The sequence below is a fragment of the Apis cerana genome, linkage group LG1 (assembly GCF_029169275.1).
Source record: "Apis cerana isolate GH-2021 linkage group LG1, AcerK_1.0, whole genome shotgun sequence".
NCBI lineage: Eukaryota > Metazoa > Arthropoda > Insecta > Hymenoptera > Apidae > Apis > Apis cerana.
The window spans coordinates 12117532-12139137 of record NC_083852.1 but is presented as its reverse complement, the minus strand read 5'-3'; the positions used below and the strand labels follow the sequence as shown (position 1 = coordinate 12139137).

The window sequence follows — 21606 nt, the reverse complement described above, 5'->3', positions numbered from 1 at the left end:
TCTCGATTTTTGGAACAATGTATTAATCGTTTAAAATTTTTAAAAAAGAGAATGGAGCGATATTAAGATTATTTATCGGAAATCCAAATATTTTCAATCGGATCGGTACTGTGGGAATTTTATCAAAGGAACGAAAAATATTTCGTTCAACTTTTCCCTACTCCCTCTAATTTCCAAGATATTCCAAGATACGTTTCCAACGTGTTTTCACAGTAAATAAACATCGAAGAAAAATGACGGTACATTAAAACTTAACACATATCGAAAGAAACATACCTACTTTCTAGAATCGTGTATCGACTCGCTCGAGGCTCTTATATTCGACGGTACGTCTTGTCTCTAAAACCACAAATTACGAGGCGCGGGAGGACGATGAATCGCGAGCGGGGATCGCCACGAGTCGAGTTGGCCGACATAAAGAATGTGCACGGGCGAAGCGCTATGATTCAATTACGGGGTAACCGGCATCACGATCACGTGTAAATCAAGATAAATCGCCGGTGTACGCGGCTGTCCCGATTCGACGATGTTGCGATACCGCTGCCGAGCGGATACCAATCAAATTGTCAGCCGCTCCAAGTGAGAATTCCTCGTTGCTCCAAATATATACGGGTGGGGAGGAGAATCCTTTTTCCTAATATCTATATCTCGAGGAGGATTTGAATAGAATATCGATAGAAAGAGAATATTCAGTTATTTTATATTCTTTGAATTACAATGAATTGATTCGATGCACTATTAAGGGTGCAATTTATATTGCACTTTATTTGATTTGAATCAAAGAAAAATCTGGAAATATAATTCGGAGAACGTTTCGTTGAAAATTAGTCTTGACTCGTGGATATTCGAAAATTCTTGGATCGTTTTCCAATATTCTAATGAATAATTTCTAATTATAAAAATACGTATCGTAATACCATTAACGAAAATTTAATAAATACTGAATCAAAAAGTTACATCTTATGCAGATATAATTACATAGCGAATTACGCAATTGAATCATAAAAGTTGTAAAGTTCATGATTTTTAGAGAAGAATTATCCTACAGCGTGAATGGAGAGAAAATTTTTAATGATCAACATTAAATTGTTACACCAGGTAAGGTACTTACTTCATTTCAAATAAACGATTAGATCATCCATTAAAGGATTAAAATAACATCCGATCGGCGGTGAGCATGATGCGTGAAAAACGAGGCTCATTAGAATTCCGTTACGTAATTCGCTTTCGAACGCGAGGATTCCATATTAAAAAGGATATAAAGGATTTAAATGCTTTGAGAAGTTCTCAACAATCGAAATGGGTAATAATTAGAAACAAGCAAGGGGAAAGTTTTAATGCACATTAAAAATTAAATGGATAATAAGTGTTACGAAATGACGAGTTCAAGTAATTGCTCCGCGTCCATTATCGGATGAACGATTCCACTGGCCCATAGTTTTTAAATTTGTTCGCCTCTAAGAATTTTGAATCGATTTATAACATCGAAATCGAAACGCAAAGATTCGTAATCCATCGAGAAATATTCATATTTTTAAAATTATCCGTACTTGTATTGAATAAATTTTGATGAAAGTATATACAAAAGGGTGATAAACAATAGAGAACAAAAATAGTTAATTCAAATACCAAACTCATAACAATCTTTCTCTTTTTTTTCTTCTAATTTTTGAAATAATATAAAAAACAAGCCACGATTTGACTGTTTAACGATATCATCCTATTGAAGATTCAACATTAATTCGATCGATCCTCGATGCAGAAAGAACAAAAGCGCGAGAGAAAAACATCCTTTCCAATATCCGACTAAGCCAAGCCATTTCTATTGGCAACATAGCGTTCGTTTGCACGTGCTATTGTGGCTAGACGATCGCGGCGCACGTTTGATTGCGTCGAGGATCTTAATGAGGCGAGGAAGCTTCTTTTGCAATTGATTTGCGTCAGTACGATGTAACCTCTACCACCAGTCTGATTTAAGAGGTATGAAGGATGCACAAAATATAAACGCGATAAATTTCGCCGCGTGAAATTTTATCGATGTTCTCGTAATCGTCGTTTAATCGACGATCGAGCCACGGTGAAGAATTTAATTATCGCTTGCAATAAGAACGATCGAATGTTTTCGCATCGTCGAGTTTCGAGGCGATGATAAATGGGTTTTAAAAGATTCGATATCGATTAACGTTTCTTCCTTCTTTTTTGATGGTTTAGAAATTAATTTTTCCTTTAACGGTGATGTAAACGTAACATGTAGACTGCTAGGATTAGTAGAATTATTGCGGAAGATATTAAATTGCTTGTGACTCGATGAATATTATTGTATATTAATTTTTCTATTTGTTTGGATTAAATTTTCTCTTTGCTCAAACATCTTGTGTAACGTCAGTATACTTTATATCATGTTGTAAAATTGTAATTTGTAAAAATTAGTTGGAGATATATTTTCGTATTAGAAAAAGTTCAATTCATAATTGAAAATATATATATAATTTTAATACGAATATATTTATTAGAAATTTCTCTTATAAATTTTATCAATCTCTTTGCTTATCGACTACGAAACATCATTTTATGTAAACTATCAGTGAATTAATTATTATAATGCAATAAGATATATGAGCATTAATAATTTACGATATTGAAACTATTGCTATTTTCAGAATTTCGTTTCTTTCTGAGCAAATTTTTTTGATCTGCATCATGGTTTTCGTTACACGCGAGATTTACTTGGAAAATTCCTTCAACAATCGAGCGAAAGATACACGCCTCTTGTGTCACGAATGATTTTTCCCGAGATACCGATAAGATGGGAAAAAATCCGTTGCTCCTCGTTTTCACGACATCCACGATCCAGATCTCTTTCGCGACTAAACCTCGTCGAATTAATATAATAGAAAGGAATTCGTCTCGACGCTTGGCATTTTTTTCTTTTTTTATTAAAGCTGCGTCATTGTTTGACCAGCGCTCTGAGAAACCTTTGACTCTTCTTCCTTTCGAAGACGGAAACGCTAGATCGAAATGCTAGATAGAGATCACGCTTTATAATGATTCGTTCGTGATTCAAATACGAATGCGATGATTCGAACCTTTCAGAGAGTGAATCGACGGCGTTCGATTCGCATATTAAACGGTTTCTTCGTAATCGTGATCCTTCCTGGGAAATTATTCATTAATTACAATGATCTTTGATGTTTTGCTGCGCATCGTTTCTTAGAAAATTAATTTTATTGGGGCGAGAGTGGAATATTGATTAGAACTTTATATGGGGAGATTTCACGCCGTTATGTAAACATTAGAATGAATGAAAAGTTTATACAAACGTTTTCGTTCTCTATTATATACACGTGAATGTAAATATTTGTTTTTCCAAACTAGTAAAGTAACTTGTAATTAATAAAATTATAAACGGTTAATTATTTCACTTATTATTAACTTAACTTTAGAAATGGTAAATTGAAGTAAATTCATCGAAATTATTATTATTAAATTATTACTAAAGAAAAAAATGATCAAAATTGTCACAAATCAAAATAAATTCAATCTCACAATTGTAAGAAAATCGTAATCCATATCGTGATTAAAGTGCCACTCGTAGGCGCAACAATGCGACGAAAATGCATTATTCATTCGAGACGAGTCAGGATCCACTCCGCTAAATGGATCATTTGCGCGTGCGCGGCTCGGCTAACCAAGATATCGCCCCGATATCTAAAAAGCTTTCGAATTAATACCTGGATAATTGCGAATCTAATTAGAACCACGTGAGCGTATCGTGCTCCGATCCTCCTCCTGCATTTTCGCGTTTGACACGAAAAAATTCAAGAAACATCGAATAAATCAACCGTTACTCTATGCTGTGAATGTCCATCCACGACATCGTCCTTAATGGTTACGTAACAGAAAAGAAGCTTAGTAGGCTGTATGGCCTGTGTTGTTCTTGCCTTTCGGATGCGCATGCGCACGCTTTGTTTGGAAATGCAGAGATACGGTTAACGGAACAGAAATTGCTTTCGTTAGTCCTCTCTCATTGTCGGTTGAACATCTATCGGCCAATTTATCATTAAGCTATTTTAGAGAAGAAGAAGAAAGAGAGTATTATAAAAAAAAGTAATGACGAAGAATAAAAGAACGATGGTAGAATTAAGGTAATATTGATTGTTTCTTGTGTATCTATTAGAGTTTAATGTTTTATCTAATTCGGAAAAAGACAGCGAAAAGAAACATATATATCGATGTTTATTTATAAATCTCTATTTAGATGATGATTATATTTAAACGATTAAAAGTATTAACGTTCAAAGGAACAAGGATTCAAATCTGTACGAATTAAATGGAAAAAATATCTAAAAAATATTTCTTGATTATTAAATGCCAACGAATCTTCATTTTTCGATCGATCCATAAAAAGAAAAAAACCAAATATTATTTTTTATCCGAACCACATTTCGGTGAAAAATTATCATCGTACGATTCATAACGGAGAAAAGTGAAAGTTTCGTGTACAGCGCGTTTTGAGCGCTCAATTTTACTTTTCCTTATCTCCTCTTTCTCGCGTATTTACAATAAACGATTAATAATCAAGTTGGACTTTATTACCTCGTCGTCTTCGCGTTTTAATCGTCCCATAATTGCACGGCTCTTCCTCCATCGGTTATCGGCCACTGTTATTATCGAATATTAATTGGCAAGGCGACAAGAAAAATTCTTTCCTTTTTTGCGCGTAGTGAAAAATTGCTGCATGCGTGTATAATCATTTATAAAAATCTTCTCATACACATCTTATTAAAACCAGTTAATAATTTTTCTTTTAAACTTTGTAAGATTTTTTATTAACGGAATATCGCTTTATATAAATTAATTCTTAAAGTTTCAATGCCGTTTAATCATCGCTCTAAAATGTAAATTTTACAAACACAAAGTTGATATACTTGTAACGTGCACAAGATGCAAATAAAAGTTTACGCTATTAATAAAGTGCAATTGCAAAGCCGTATACAACGTCTGTACACAACAATACAACCTTAAGAGTTGAGCTAGGTAAATTTTGCGACTGACTGTATTATCGAACCCTTGTATCGGCCGATAAATAATTACGTATAAGTAAACTCTTCCTGCCGCGATAAATCTTCGCCATAACCGCGTGTGGCTCACCCCGGTTCATTGTATCGTCGTTGCGGCTCGGTATCAGGCCAACGTGCAGGAAGAATTACTACTACGAGTTCCATTTTCAGTTCTCGTTTCCGTATTCGCGGAAACCGTGTATATATCTGGGGAAAAGGGGGAGGAGAGAAAGGCAGGGCCAGCCGATACGCGTTAAACAAAAGGCGTGTGCTTATTAAAGAAACGAACGATCACCGCCGATTATTCGTAACAATAGGCGAGAAATCTCTATTGTACATTGTTTCGATATCCTATCATTGTTTATATCATTCGATTGATTCAGTGGATCCTTCGCCCGGATGATTTAGATTATTTAGATATCAAGGAAAATGAATTCACTCTTCATCTTAGGATATATAATTTTATTTTCTCTCAATTTCTATACAATTTCTTTGATATAAAATGTAACGAATATTAATATTCATACGCGATTAAGTATACATTTCAAAGAAGCAAGAGTTAAAAACGATATGCACGTTGCGAGTAATCGTTTTCGAAAGTGGGCCCATAAAAATTTGGGAAGCATTTCCCAGAGCGTGGCGAGAGGATTGAAAAAAATAAAAAAAATCAACGAAGCGCGTCAACGACGGAAAAACACGGGGACAACCGGAAGACGGAGAATCTCTGTTGTCGGCTAATGAGTCGGTATTTATTGCCTGACCTTTACCGGTATGTGTTTCCTCCTCTATTTCATTCATCAGCGGCCATTAATTCCCTTGAAATTAAATCTGTAATATTCGCCGTCTCCTATTTTCCGAAAAAGTTAACCTGGATACGAATTTAAATCTAATCTAAATTGAACATAATTTTATATTTAACTAGATACACATCCAGATCTACAAAATTGCGATCATAGTGTAAACTTAAATATTTATTTTCCGTTGAATCAATTCTTAATCCAACCTAACCTACTTATATCGAACAGATAATTGCTCGACAAAAGTAAAAAAAAAATTATTATGTACAAATTATTTTTACATCACCGAGCGTATCACGGAACTGAGACAACTCGCGGTTAAGGTTAAGAAGCCGGAAGAGGAGGAGGGGAGGGGAGACACTGAATAGACTCGAACGCGGCGAATGTTATCAATCGAAGATTAAGTAAATTTTGCCGGCTGGCAGAACAGTCGCGTGGTTGGTGATCTCCCGCCAAGAGGGGGAGGATTGCAAAGATTGTAATCAAACGCGTTAGATAGCCGCGACTCTTGGATAGTTTACTACGTCGCGCGATGTATGTACACAGAAGCCAGCCAAGGAACGAAGTGTTTCAATTTATCGCCGTTGGCACGGCTCTCTGTACAGTTACTCGTGTGAACGCCGACTCTAATAACATTATAAATAAAGATACGAATCTCGTGCGCGCTTCTTCAACGTGCGATGTTTCTACGCTGAAACGATACCGGTTCGCTCCTCGCGGCCATCCCCATCCTAGGCGCGACCAGCTTGACTATCGAGTGTCTATCCAGAGTAATTATTTTTTTCAATCAATTTCAATTAAGATTCTTTTCAGGAGGATTCGTGGCTAATAATCAAAAATGCAAATTAATGACGAGTCAATGGTGTTTGGCGCGGTGTAAGCAAGAAATGAAGTTGTTGAGTGATAAGATAAGTTTGATATATCACACGATCTATTTTATTGTTGTCCGATAAATTTCGTGGATCATCAGAACGATTGATGTTATCGTTGTCAAAGAAGAAAGTTTTGAAGTTATTGGTGTCGTTGAAAGTGTGCCAGGAATAACATTAAAGTTGTAAGAGTTATTGCAATTACAGATAGCATCGTAAGAATCTTTGAATTAATAGGATCGTACGGTAAAGTTCTTAAAATCCGAAGACTTCAATCATACGCGTAGAAAAAGATTATTCGATATTAGCGAGAAAATTATCCATTTCATTTCGAATAATGATATTTTCCCTTTCTTGTAATATCCCTAACATCGCGTGGAAAATTTTTATCCTATTTTTCTTGGAAGAAAACACGGAGAGAATTTCCTAATTTAATTAAACGCATTAATTTCGATATAATTTTCGGAAGATTAGAAGAATTGATAATAAGAATCCTTGGAGACGTTCTCCGATTCAAAACACCTGTGACGAAATAATCGTATTACTAAATACATATTTCACGTCTAAACTTACAAGTTTATCATTTTATCCGCATTTAAAGCATCCTACGTTTGACCGTGCATGTGCACAGAACGACTTTTATCGAGCACACGATCGACGTTTCACATAGAGCGGGAAAGGTCAACATCCAGATCGAAGATAGAACCCGAGATATTTACAGCTATTATTATCTAATTCGCCCGAGGTGGTGCACAAATATCGATCAATCAAGCCGCGATGTATTAGACCGACCTCGCCCAACACGAGCAACCTAGTGAAAGCGATAGCCCGTTATGTTAGTCCAGTTACAGATGTAATAATTATTCAAAATGCGGCGGTGTCTCGTGTTCCGCGACACGATAGGATCGCGGGATGCCGGAAGCCATCCTCGGACAATATTAGTTATCGTTGATCGATGGATAAAAGGCCTTTTCCTTCCAAGCAAATAAATTTCCGATTCAACGCGGTAGCGTCGTAAAAGTTTCGTAAAAGCTCTCGTAGAACTAGAAAATCACGTTCCCAACTGGGCGCCTCGTAACTTTGCTTAACAACTTCCTCACTAACGGCGATAAATAATGCGCCGTGCTTCCTCGTCTCTTCGGCATACGGTTCTTGAATAAGAGCATCGACATTCCTCAAAAACGGTAAATACCTTTACTGGCCTGGTTCCGATTCTCGCGCGGAATCATCGTCGAAGAGAACGCGTGAATCTTCATGCTTTCGCGCGAAGATAATAGAGAAATTTCTAATATGCGGGATATACATGCGCGTTACATGGAAAAATATGGATTGAACGTCGTTAAGTAAAAATTTATAAATCGATACGAATCGTATTACCATTATCAATAAATCTTTATGCACGAACGTTTGAAAATTTCGCAATGAGTTATTAGAATAGAATAATGATTGCATGACAAGAGAAAAAGATTTTCTCACCTTTATGGTCGCTAGATTCAAGGTTTCTCGAATGTCGAGTTCTTCCACCGATCTCCTCGACGATGAAAGAAACCTCGCTCGAACAAGACATCTCCAACGATACAAACGGGGAAATTGCAGCATGAATTTCACGACTATCCAACGCGAAAAGCAAACAACGACACAAGAACTGTCTCACGCTCTCAAAGGGACAAAATCCATTGTCGAGAAATTAATATTAATCAACGCGAATATGCCGGCACAGTTTGTATGCAGATAGGAGATTCGGTGAGACGCGTGCAACAGAAAGTCCGAGTAATTACACCAACGCCTCGTGGAGCAGAACTGAAAGTGTTGGTAGAATCTTTGATGCAAGAACCACATTCCGACTAAATGGAGGGAAAATGAAATTTGAATACTTAAATTATTCAAATTGTTCTAAACCACGAATATGTATATATATCACGATACATATTAACATGAAATATCCAAATGAACAATCTTTTTTTAGAAAAGTTATATTAACAACATTGCTTTTACTAATTAAAAAAATTCTTCAATCTTAACTTTATATATTATATTAAATTCGCGAATCTTCCATTCAAATACAGTCCCACGATAACACGGATGTCTACAATATATTGCACGAACGATTTAATTAACGGCATACCGCGATAAACCGTAAACGAACGGACGGTTGCACACGGAATCACTTTCATTCGTGTTACCGCACCGATCATGCGCACAAATTAAATCGAAACGCGCGAACCCGCGCGTCTGCGCAGATGATAGAGTCGACTGCGCGCCTAGTCGAAATTCATCGGCATGCGCGCGCATGGTTGAACCGCATGTTGCGCAAGCGAAGTAACGCGCAGTCTGGCTGGCAGATAATTCGATAGCGATTCACGATCGTTTCTCGGCGAGCTCTGGTATTTTATCGGAAAATCTTCGGTATTATCAAGTAGATTTATTTTCTCTCGTTATGATCGAATTTACGCTTCGATGCCTTGAAAAACGAAAGAGCATATCATGGATATTTAACCTTTATAAGTGATGAGGTTATGTTCTATTCTGGTCCTATTGTATTATCTTCGTTTTTTTATTATTATTAAGAATAAATAAAGATTTATCGCAATGTAATTTACATATTATAACAGATATTTACAAAAGACAAGACAGATATTTAACACCTATTTACGAAGAAATGAATAATTTATTATCAAATGCTCATTATTTTGTTATGTCATAGGTAAGTATATGATAATTTATAAATAACTTATTCTGATGCAAATTGAAGGATCTTAAATGAAAGAGAAATCTTTTTTGTAATACGTTAGAAAGTTACAGTATTTTAATATTACCAGAACAGAGAATATAGTTGGATCTCTCTTAAAAAGACACGAAAAGATACGAAAGCGATGATAGCAAAGTAAACGAAACTAGGTCTACCAAAGATTAATTCCAGTCAACAAAGTACCCTATCTTCCTAAAGATAAATTACAAAAACCAACCAAATATTTCAAAATATTTGTCTCCGCACAAAAATAACTCTGATTATCCATTTACAAATTAATTTGCCAAATAATTATGCATCGAAAAACAAGTTTCCTCCCCGTTGAACTTAAATATATTTTTTTCACCTTCTAGCGAGCACATCCCCTCATGTTACTTCGAACTCATTACAAAGCGTGGCCAGTAACATAATTCATTGCAACAATAACGTTCCATGGTCCGGTTTCGAGAGAGAAAGAGAGTGAGGGAATACTGAATGCTCTTTCATTGTATTAATTTAAATTTTTATGCCCAACCATGACCGGGCGAGAAGGAGGAATCTTTTGTGCGTCGTCGACTGCTAAGCAACTATCATCAATTATCCTCCGACATTGGGAACGCGAAGCTCATGGTACATCTTCGAGAACGCCTCGAGAGACTCTTTCGAGTATATAAGATATTTGTGGCATTACAAAATTAAAATTGGAATTATTTTTTAAATAAATTTTAACTATTTAATTATATATTTCGATTAAGCGTTTAAAATTTGTGATACACAGTGTAATCATTCTGTAAATCTGGTTGAAAAATTTAAGAAAAAAGAGCTTAAGAAATAAAACATTTACTCTCTATTAAATACAAAATGTATACCATATTCATAAGATACTTTGCTGGAAAATATAGTTAATTCGGAAATGGATTTTTTTTAAATAAACCAGTAACCAAAACGAATTTTGCTAGCAAACGTGCTAAAGATAACGTAATGCATCAATTACAACACTGTTCTTCGCTGAAACCTTTTTAAGGCATCAATTATTTGCGATAAGTAAACAGAATATCTGGTATAGTGCACATATATAAATAGAAAAAAAAAATATATTTTTTAAAATTACATTTAAAAACGAAATAGGGAAAAATATTCACAAGAATCATCGTGAAAAGAAATGAAGTGACTCGCGATACGGATACAGATTCAAACACAATACCCATTCCTCCCGTGAAATTGTCTTAATTGCGATTAAAGTTTTTGCCTGTCGACGCCGGAAGTTCCAGAGGGTAGAGAAAGAACTAGGTTTCCCTCGAAACGCGAACAAAGATCCCTATCGGATCATGGATTTCCTACATTGTTGCGTTCCAAAATTGTTCATTCCACTTCGACCGTTTCACCCGGCTGAATTGAATCTCGTTGAAACTCGACGGCGTTCGCCTTATACGTGTCCCCATTACGTTATTACTACTACCGCTCAAAACCATCCTTCCTCAACTCTGTGTAATACAAAACGTAGTTTGAGTTTCAAAAAAATCATCATTTTTTTTTGTAACTGTAAAATTATTTTGTATGTACGAATGAAAATAGTATAATTTCATTCAAAGACGATGTTGAATGGAATTGATTTCAGAAGTTCGCTCTTTTTCGCGAGCAATAATATCTAACAATGGAATCGACGACGTTTATTTAGTTATCGTATTGATAAGTAAATATCTAATATAAATAATTTAAATAATTTTGAATATAAAATGTCGTCTTTAAAAAAGTAATAAAGATTAATTTTAAATGTTTAAGTAACATTTACGCATTGATATTACATTTCGTAAATGTTCCACTTTTGACCAACATTTGTACATTTGCATAACTATAATTAAGTTGATGGCTCTGTTTGTTGCGTCCTTCGCGTTAAATGAGGTTGATTTAAGACTGTATTTAGAAATATTAGTGTGAAAAGATTATAAAACGAAAGGTAAGAATTTCTTTGCTTCGTATGTTCATACGTCGTTCAAGGTTTTCTCGATAGTTGCACTCGGCGCTCGTTAAGGAAAATATTTCCTGTATTTCGTAAGCTTTGTCAATTAAACTTTGTCAGTCAAAGATATTAAAATAACAGATATAAAAATTTCATTTATAAATGATTCGATATCATCATATATTAATTTTTAAAATTTAAAATTTGTCACAAACTGAAAATATTTAAAACGATTGAAAAATCAAAAGCAATCTATATACTTATTCATTCGTGTCATTATTATAATCATTAGCAGTATCTTTAATGATAAACTTGAACGAGAAAAAAATAGAAGGAACTGCAGTTTTTAGTCAACTTTCATCACGTTATCTTAATGATAACGTATCAGTATTATCGATGTTTATCAATAAGGATATCGATAATCACATAAACTTGAAACCCAGTTTCTAAATATACTCTTCCACAACATTCTCTCTTGCTGATGGCAGAAGCATCACATTTCCTACATCCGCGCGATAACCTCGTTGAAACGCAATTTCGAACCATATTGCCAGAAAATTCACCTCAAGTTCATAACGCTTTCCTCACGAATTTACTTAGTCGATATTTAATAGAGGCAGCGGAGCGTGGAGCAGCGATGAAAGAGAAGGGTGGGGGTAGGGCACGTGTTTCGATGTTTTTCGATGGGATTTCCACAGTACCTTTCTCTGGATCCGCGCGAGTCAGCCGTCTAGAAGTGCGCTCGATTAATTAGCGGCGAAAGTAAGTGAAATTGCACACCGTGCATTATGGCCGGCCGCATCTCTGCACCTAAACCTCTAAGAGTGCTCTCGAGTGCTCACGATGGAATGTCTCGTGCATTTTTCAATCATAATCGTTCATGTAGGCCACGGGAAAACGCGTATCTCGCTCTATTTAACATATTGGTTCCCAGGTTTTTTGCGATTTAAGTAGGATTTCTGGCGTGCGGGAAATTAATATTTTTTTCCCCTTGCATTTTTTCTGATTGTAATAAAGCAACGGCAGGAAAAAAAACTTCAACTTTCCCAACGGTTAGATGAATATCTCAAATCTCTCGAGCGTTTTTACCTCTTTGAAATTGGTGGATTGGAAATTATGGTGATATGGATAATGCTATGCTGTGCTTCTGAAATTTTATATTCGAACAAAAAAATTAATAATTCCAATTTTATCCTACCATAACATTCAATTTTTTTAATTCAAACGACTAATAAAATACTTGCCGGAATGACAAAAATAAATCGTTCGATATTTTTCAAAACCAATAATTTCCTTCCATCTCCCAAAAATCGTCAACTGCACAAATTTGAAAAAAAAAAAAGAATCTTCCACCGGTTAACTTAACTCTGAAGATACATGTGTACGTTTTAGAGAATTTGTGGATAAACGGAGGGGGAGGAGGTTTGGAGCGTCGCGTTAGAACAACGGCAAATATGTACCGAGAAATAAATTCGTGTCAATGTAAACGGAGCTACGACTGCACGAAATCACGGCGTCATCGTTCCGACACAAGGAACGTTTCCCCTCCTCGGGGGAAGGAAATTAGCCTGTTCTCGGTTTCAGTCGGAGAGGTTTCGTAAGAAACGTTAATACATATTAAACACGCGGTTCGTGCGATCAGACAGGGGGAGGACAAACGTTTTTCTGAACGGGCAGCGACCTAAGCATATACGCCGAGAATGAACAATGATATCATCGATCTTGCTTCATACAGTATGGGAGTCTTCCGAGAAGGAAACAGTGTCGCATACGTTGGAACTCGTATAACTCGTTCTTTTCCAGCTAATTTCTGGAACGATGAATGAACATGTCCTCGACAAATGAGATCCTTGCGGGAAGAAAATCCTCGAGCAAATTAAGAAAATAATTTTGCGACTGTGAGTCAGATTAATTCTGTCATTCTCCAAGTTCAAGTTTATTGTTTTAAAATAATCGAAAATATATTCGTGTTGAATAGCGAGGATTTAGTAGCGAGGACAATTTGAAATTCAATTGGTAGGTTGCAGTTTTTTTGCTATAGTGGCAAATAACGAAAAAGGGATTGAATTACTCGAATTCTCAGATACGGAATTATTACCTTATCATCAAAATTATTTAAATAAATATTATATATGGTAAAATTTTATATATCGTGTGTAGGATTTCACATAATTTAATTTTAGCTATATCGAATTATGTAAACGTAAATAATTGAGTATAGATTGCAATTATGTTTAATAGAATTATTTTTTTTTTTTGACCTGTTTAATTCCTTGCTCAAACTACTTTGCATATTTTAGCTAGATTAACTTTATTATGCATAATATTTACAAGTTTTGATAAAAGTATGTTCATTCTGTGTATAATGTCGCATGAATTATGTCAGATGATTAAAATTTTTTAATCGTTTTAAGTTTTTAAACTTTTTCATTATGTTGTCTGAGGATTGTGAAAGTGAAAGTACATAAGTAAAAATACTTGAGTGGAAAGTTATGTCTTTTCTGCTGAATATAGAAAAAAAATATATCAAAAACTTTTTAATGAAACTTTAATGTTGATAAAAAAGTAAATTTTTTAATAAAATTTTTATTATCCAAATTAATTGGCAAGATCATTGGAACAATGAAACACAGGCTTTTCTTAAATGAGAAATGAGAAATAAGAAAATGGTTTTTATTGTTATAAAATAATTCTTTACAGTAAGCAAATTGCACGAATATATTTTTCAATACGTACACACGCATCTTGCAATTAATTTCGTGAATTTTTCAATATTATATAATTTTAAATTATCAATTCTATCTCATCGGCTTTCTAGTTTCCTAAATATTGTCAATTTCGTTTTAATACATTGTACATGCTATAAGAATACATTAATTTTTAATTAAATTTCTAATTAAAAATAATTTCAAATTTTTATCACAGCAATAATATCGAAAAACGTGTGTCTTCATATTGTTGTAAATAAAGATGGTATCCAATCCCAATAATAAAATATAAATAATATTCGAATAATAGGTGTTTGGATAATAAAATTCCTACCGTATTATTTCACGGATATTTGATTTCAAATTATATTACATTGTTAATGCCTCGCCAAATGGATCTCTTCTCTTAACATTAATGACGAATCTTTTAGCAATTACGCAATGTATCGGTTTTATTTTTTCACACGATTCTTACTTTGCATATAAATAATTAATAAACACTTTCTCTTCACAGCTCGCGCCTTCTTTTTAACTATTCCTTAAAGAGATATAATAAAAAAAAAAAAAGCTTTGAAAATTTTAGGCGGTGCGAAGAAACGATTATGCAAACGTTGCGAAGAAAAGCTCGGGGAGAAGCTCGTTCGTTCAACTGCAACACGCATCTCACATGGGTGATCCGATTTGCAACGGCCATGAACGTTAACAATAGCGATTAAAGATCCATCGATCAATCTGTCCGCCTACATTCGTTCAAAGCGAACATTCTTCTCGGTGTTTCCACTTTCGATTCAAGTACGCGCCACTCGATAATGGAACAAATTATTTCAGATAAAACAAGAGTAGGTTCCAGACAGCCGCCTCTAAATACGATACGAAGGAGCAAATTAAATTAACTGCGCGAAAGAAACGCAGCCAGCGTTTGATTAACCAAAGCTTCTTCTTGTTCCACGTCTGTGGCTGCACGGGGCGCACGATAGCGCTGATGTGCAAAACATTGCGATAAGAACGGGAGAGAATGCTGCGTTAACCGTAAAGATAAAGCTGCTTCTGAATTCACTGCGAATTTCAATTTTGTTTCCACCATCCTCGAGATCGATACGAGTAAAAGTCTCTTGACGATTTATTAACTTTTTTTTCTTTTCGAAACTCGGCTTGATCCAGATCTCCAACGGTTTTCTATTCCGAAAGTATAATTAAAACGAACGAATTATCCGTCAGAAAGGTTCTTTTAAACATAAATATAACGAATACGCTTTATCTTCCGTGGAAACGAATTAATTCAAATCACTGGATTGTAAAAACTTCATGAATTTTTAATAAAATTCGAAAAGACGATGTGTACACGTATATTCGATGACGAACAAATTTTTACTCGAAACATTAGTTCCATTTAAACGTTTATTTTCAATTTAACTTTTTAACAAAATTTTATAATCGCTAGCTTCTCTGTTGTCGAAAATAAATCAAAACGTATCGAAGAAATTCTCATAATCGCAATCCTTTCATCTCTAATCCTCGTGAAAGAAATTCTTATTGCACGGTAGTCGGCAATACAGTGGCCCCCAAATCTCAAATCCACATATTCACTCCTATCGTCCTCCCAATATTCCCCGCAATTGCTACCAACGATAACAACAGAGGGCCGGTTATCCTCTCAGAAAACGGGCAGAACGTACGTTGGTGAAAATCGAAATAGATCAACGCGCCCACGCGGCGTTGTCTCCGCCACGGAGTCAGTGGTATAAGCACGATAAAACGGGGAAACGGTTTCGCGAGTTGTTCAAGGGACAGACGAGGACAGATAACGAGATACGGGGATGGAAGAGGGGTGGCCGGCCGTATTTATCACTCCCGAAGAGCGCACAATGCGAGGCGAGACAGAGAGAGAAGAGGGGGAGAGAGAGGGGGAGGGGGAAGCGAACGAGCGGTTCGCCTGGCCGTGGAACGAGACGCGATGTAGTGCAGGTAGATTTATGGAAGGTGGGAGGGAAGAGAGAAAGAGGAACTCTGTGTGTTTGTGTCGCAGGTCAGCCGCGGTTCACGGTCACGGGGACCAACCGCTGGACTAACCTAACGTAACCTGACTCGGCGACCGCAAACTGAATTGCACCCCGTCCGCTCCCTCGACACTCCTCCCCAGTCCACCTCTCGACCGCCTACCGCTCCTTTCTTTCCTCTCAAACCGATCCTCCTTCCTTCCTCTTCCCTCTTATTCTTCCATTTGTCCACTAGCGAGCCTCCTACTCCCTCCAGCGGAATGCACTTAATTTATTAAGATGCTGAAACCCCCCCGAGCCACCGACCCCAGACTTTGCACTTTTTTTTCTCTCTTTCTCTCTCTCTCTCTCTCTCTCTGTCGATAATTACAATACGAGACCCGCGGACCAAGTTCTAGGAAGCAAAGCCGCTGACTCCAGTCGCCTGCTTGTCCTCGAGACACGATGAGTTCTTGCCGAGTTCAAATTCTTCTTTTTCGAGTCGAAAACAAGTCGTTATGATTTTTCAGTTCTTATTGAAGTAAATATTAATTTCGAAATTATTAAATATATGTATCTATATGAGAGAATTATAATGTAATATCCATATCATTATATACCTAAACTGAGACTTAACGCTCGATGTGAACGCCATATCGGGATATATAACAATCGTTTACATAAGCGTGCGGTGGGATCTTCGCGCGGACGCATCGAAGTAATCCAATCCGACACGTCGTAAATTGCCCGCACCCTCCCACCTTAGCCGCATTTCCCTTCCGCGCTACTATGCAAAATTTATTAGCAGGGTGTGCCTATGTAAGTACACAGATCGGGAACCACTTTTTCCCGATTGATTAAACACGTCTCACGAAACCTAGTCGCGTTGTGCTTCGTATCAACTAACCCATTCAGGAGGAAAATTTAATAACGAGATCAATCTACAAATTAAACGCGATTATATTGGTTTAATAATTTATTAATAACGAGACAGGCGCGAGAAAAGAGAAAAAAGTAAGAGAAAGAGTATAGTTCGTGATACGCTGAGAACGGCCCGAACCGCGAACGAATCCTGCTTCGATAGAAAACCAATGAACCGTGCACGCATCCGATCGATCATGATACATTGATAGAAATCGATACCATAGTCAACGCGAAACGGTACAAAAAGAATGTAAAAAAGAGAATTGCTGCGCGGGCTTCAACGGCAATTATCCAATTACCGTGTTTGCATTAGCCACAGTTGTACCGTCTAATAATTACACCTCGTTGCGATAAAATGTAAAACGATCTTGACCGATGGCCATTATCGATCGAGCCGATCGAAAATGAAATTAATTTAAAATAAAAAAACTCCTAATAATTATATCTATATATTTAGTGTATATATTCAAATTGTTCTTTTGGATTTTTAATAAGACACACGATATATATAAATCCTTATATATTTAATTCTGAAGAATTTTGTTCCATCGTTTGAAAGATAGTTAAAGTAGAGAATGAAAAAATCGATGCTATAGCTGGTGATTTTCATACCAAATACGGTTTCCGGTCGGCTCGTTGCATAACGTATTCAATACAGCAATTACAGCGGTTATTTGACGCGAAGCGTAGCTAAATTCGCCCGTAAAATTCTGACCTTGAGAATTACGATGGAACGTACGTTTATCTCCCTAGTGCTACCGATGGAAACTCATCCCGAACGGCGATTTTGCTTGGTTCAGACAGAACATTTGCATTGCGAACAACTGCACGCCCGCGCGTAAACTAAACTAAATGTATATGAAGCAAAATTACGAACCAAGTGTGTAACACTTACAGGAAGATTCCTGAGCCCAAGCCGCACCTTCGAGTATCTCTTCATAAAAACCCGCCAGAGCACGTAAGCCATGACGATTATCCAATTTTTGGTTCTCTTGTGAGGTTAACTTTGAAATTCTTCCGTCACTTTTTACACTTTGTCACTTTTTCGCGTAAAAATTTCACAACTTAACTCAGTCAGCATTCGAATTCACAACCGTCAGTTCATATTGTGATCGTTTGATTAAAATTTCCATTTCCACATCTCGATCTCGAGCAATCGAGAAATAATGACGCGAACACGTTGCGCAGTAAAAACTCGATATCGAATTCGTTCTATGACGTTACTTTCCCGCCTAAATCGAGCCTATGATCTCTTAATAATGATATAATATTTGCTTTGAACACGATTTTCGTGATAGCACAATGAAAAGAGTACAAAAAAATAAAGGCACGTGTTTCGTATGTGTTAATAAGAGAAAACAACACACTTCACGCACAAATCGAAACAACAAACCTCAAACTTCATACCGTTCGATAATTCACGGAATGGATTAGATAAATCACCGTTCACTTTAAAAGAAATAATATTTTTTCGAATGTTTCCGAGATTTCACAATTTCGTGCTTAAAACGAACATAACCATGTAACACATTTTTATAAGATATTTATCGATATCATGTCATAACATATCGTTCATTTCATGATGGCTTTCGATACACGTTTTCAATGGATGTCACAAGAAGTGAATGAACGCAAACCAAGCATCGACACGAGAGAATAAAACGTCCAAACTTGGTAATCTTCGAATTGACATGATGTTGCATAATTCATTATAATGTCTCGATCGTAATTGCGTCCGGTCATGCACGCCACCGATACTTTCGACACGTGGTATATTCAATAAACATCAAGTCCAGTTCATTTGATCGATTGAAATTACTGCAGTATATGATATAAAATAACATATATAATCGTACCGCATACAATTTAACTACATATCAAACAATCACGTGTCAGATCCTGTACTTAACCTTGAAATTCTTCGTTTTCGCAAAGGAAGATTCATACTCGATTATCCGCGAAAATGAATCGACTGCACCCGATATCATGATAAATGTCATCACATCAGAATCCAAGGAAACGACTGTCATGATTTAATCGATTAGGCAACAAAATTTTCTGTAAACGATATAAACATTCTCGAAATCACTTTGAAAGAGATTACTTCAAGATGAAATCACACATGAATTTGTTGACAAATTCGTTCGATAATAGAATCTTTACGATTATTGAAACTTTGTCGTATGTTTTTGCTATTATTAATACATCAAGATACACGAGGATTTTGAACGAACAACGCGCATCGAAATACCCGCATGCCTGACGGCTCTCGCTGCCGAGATATAACTGACACGACACACGCAACTGCCTACTCTCGCGCTCGAACTGTGGAACGATGAAACGGGACGTCCGGAACGCCGGAACTGCGGAACAATATATACCTGAATCGCGTTTCAGCGCAACTTTAGGCGTGCCTTAACCACCCAACACCGCATTTAAGAATAAATATACTTTGGGAATCTATCAAAATCTAGTGAGTCTAACTATATTATCATGATATTTTTTCTTTTTGATGCTTTTATTTTATATGTAATTTGATACTGATTCATTTCAAATATTTAAGATCGATATTGCACACACTTTTACAGAATATTAATATAAATTTGGAAATATAGATGTATTATAAACTTGAACATAATGGATTGAATCAATAAAATGTAATTAATAATTTTCATTATAAATATCCATTTTCCAGAATACATGTAAGATATCAATCCATTTCGAAGAGAATCTATGACTGGCTCCATAGACAGCATTAATAGCTTTTTGTCACGCGAAAGTCTCGACAAAAACTATCCAAGTTGTAATATTGACATCCTTTTAAATAGACGACAAACAATTGTTTATTACTTATATCATTTATTTATGTACACGATTAATTCAAAATATACATATTACATATTTTTAATTCTTATATTATTTTGAAAGTTACATAAGTTATTTATATACACATACATATATATATTGTATGATATTCCATTTATCGGTATATCTATTTAAATTAATTTCTCTGAAAATGATCTTTATTTCCTGCCGAAGGTGAGGAAAGTCGAAGAGGAAATTGAAGAAATGACCGTTTAAAAAGCAATATAACACGAGCTGGTCGTAATGGAAGAAAGAGTTGAAACGATTCAGCGTGTCTCACGGCGCAGCCAAAACAAACAGAGCTAAACAAGCGGAAGGCTCGATGCCCCCGCTCCACACGTGCCCTATCCTGTTTACATTCGTTTGTTTTCACTTCAATGCTGGCCAACTCGACTTCCATTCGCTGCTGCACATTACGCGACAGTATTACCATCCCTATACCTTACATCCGGGCCGTTTGATTTATCAACCGATAAAACGTTTTCAAGCCACTCTCGTTAACGAGACCTAATCGCCGATACAATTAGTTCGGATAAAAATGCGCCCATTATTGACTTTCGCAATGGCTATCTCGATTCTCGTTACAGCATCGACGTTTTTTATTTAGCGTAACCGGCATTAAAATACGAACATTTCCGACTACTAATGATTCGAAAACAGAAGAAGAAGAAGAAGAAGAAAAAAGATTAATAATAAATTTTCAAAAGCATCAAATTCTATTCGATTCTATAGATAAAAACAAGAAAAGTTGAATCCTAGAACGCGATTGAACGAATCGCGACAATCCTTCGAATAATCCTCAATAATGTCCTCTTTAAATTCCAGATACGTGCGAGAACGAAGGGGGTACAGGGTGAAAAGAAATATGGAGGAGTGGTCGAGAGCTCGGCGCATAAAGATCGCCAAACGTGTACGAGACATCGTGAACCCTGACGATGCCATTACCCGCTGAATTTTTAATGCGTGAAACGTGCAGCCCTTGCGTATCCCGGCTTAAAGCAGGGAAAGTCTCGAGCGTACATGTCGAATAATAGGATTGGTGAGAACAAACTCATCGATCGAAAGGGGGCCACTTATAGCGAAGAAACACACCCTAGCGAAACGGTTCTCTTTCACAATTAGCGCCGCCACTTCCTGTGTGTCTCTCTGCCTCCTCGCGCCACATCCTATCGCCTTTTACTTCTTCCCCTCTTTAATATTCAGCCACCGTTCCCGTAACCTACGTTGCGCCGCCACACGTACACGTCTACCTTGCGTATACACGCGCCATGTATTGGCCTCTGCGCGTGTCACTATGCGCGACACATGCACACGGGCGTGCATTCTCCGCGAGACAATGGGCGTGCCTGCCTCACGTGACGGCCACGTGAGCACCCTCAAAAAGGCCCTCGGCTCCTGACGTTCATTCATATCGCTTCGCCTGTTTCGTGGGCGACATTGATGACCCTACACCGCGCAGGGAAGAAGTCAAGAAGGACTTGCGGCGAGCGGGAAGGGCAAAAAAATCGTCGATCGTTCCAACCATTGAGAATAATTTTTCGCGCAGGGTCTCGCAGGTGCGCGAGCGATTACACCGTGCAAATTATGCGTCACCGTAACAATATCGCCGCACGACAATATCAACCGTTTGCACGAAGTACTCGTGTACCCTGCCTCGGCGAGACAGTGGTATATAATCCGTGGAACGAATGTGGCAAACTTGTTACTTAAATAAGACGT

At 36.7% G+C, this 21606-nt stretch overlaps 1 protein-coding gene and 1 long non-coding RNA gene across 4 annotated transcripts in view; one reads left to right on the top strand and one right to left on the bottom strand.

Annotated features, from left to right (window-relative positions):
- LOC107999813 (puratrophin-1) overlaps positions 1 to 18058 on the bottom strand; it is a 323391-nt gene extending 305333 nt beyond the window's left edge. For 2 of the 3 annotated variants that reach the window (XM_062073646.1, XM_062073654.1), the window contains exon 1: positions 8203 to 8340. In XM_062073646.1, the coding sequence (XP_061929630.1) occupies positions 8203 to 8325 (123 nt within the window). In that variant the 5' untranslated portion in view covers positions 8326 to 8340. Of the gene's footprint in view, positions 1 to 8202; positions 8341 to 17917 lie in introns of those variants that run through there. The other variant, XM_062073658.1, reaches the window with a different exon arrangement.
- LOC133666032 (uncharacterized) lies at positions 8480 to 10372 on the top strand. The gene is made up of 2 exons (XR_009829553.1): positions 8480 to 9430; positions 9829 to 10372. It is a non-coding gene; the product is annotated as an uncharacterized LOC133666032 (long non-coding RNA).
- Positions 18059 to 21606: the final 3548 nt, after the last annotated feature.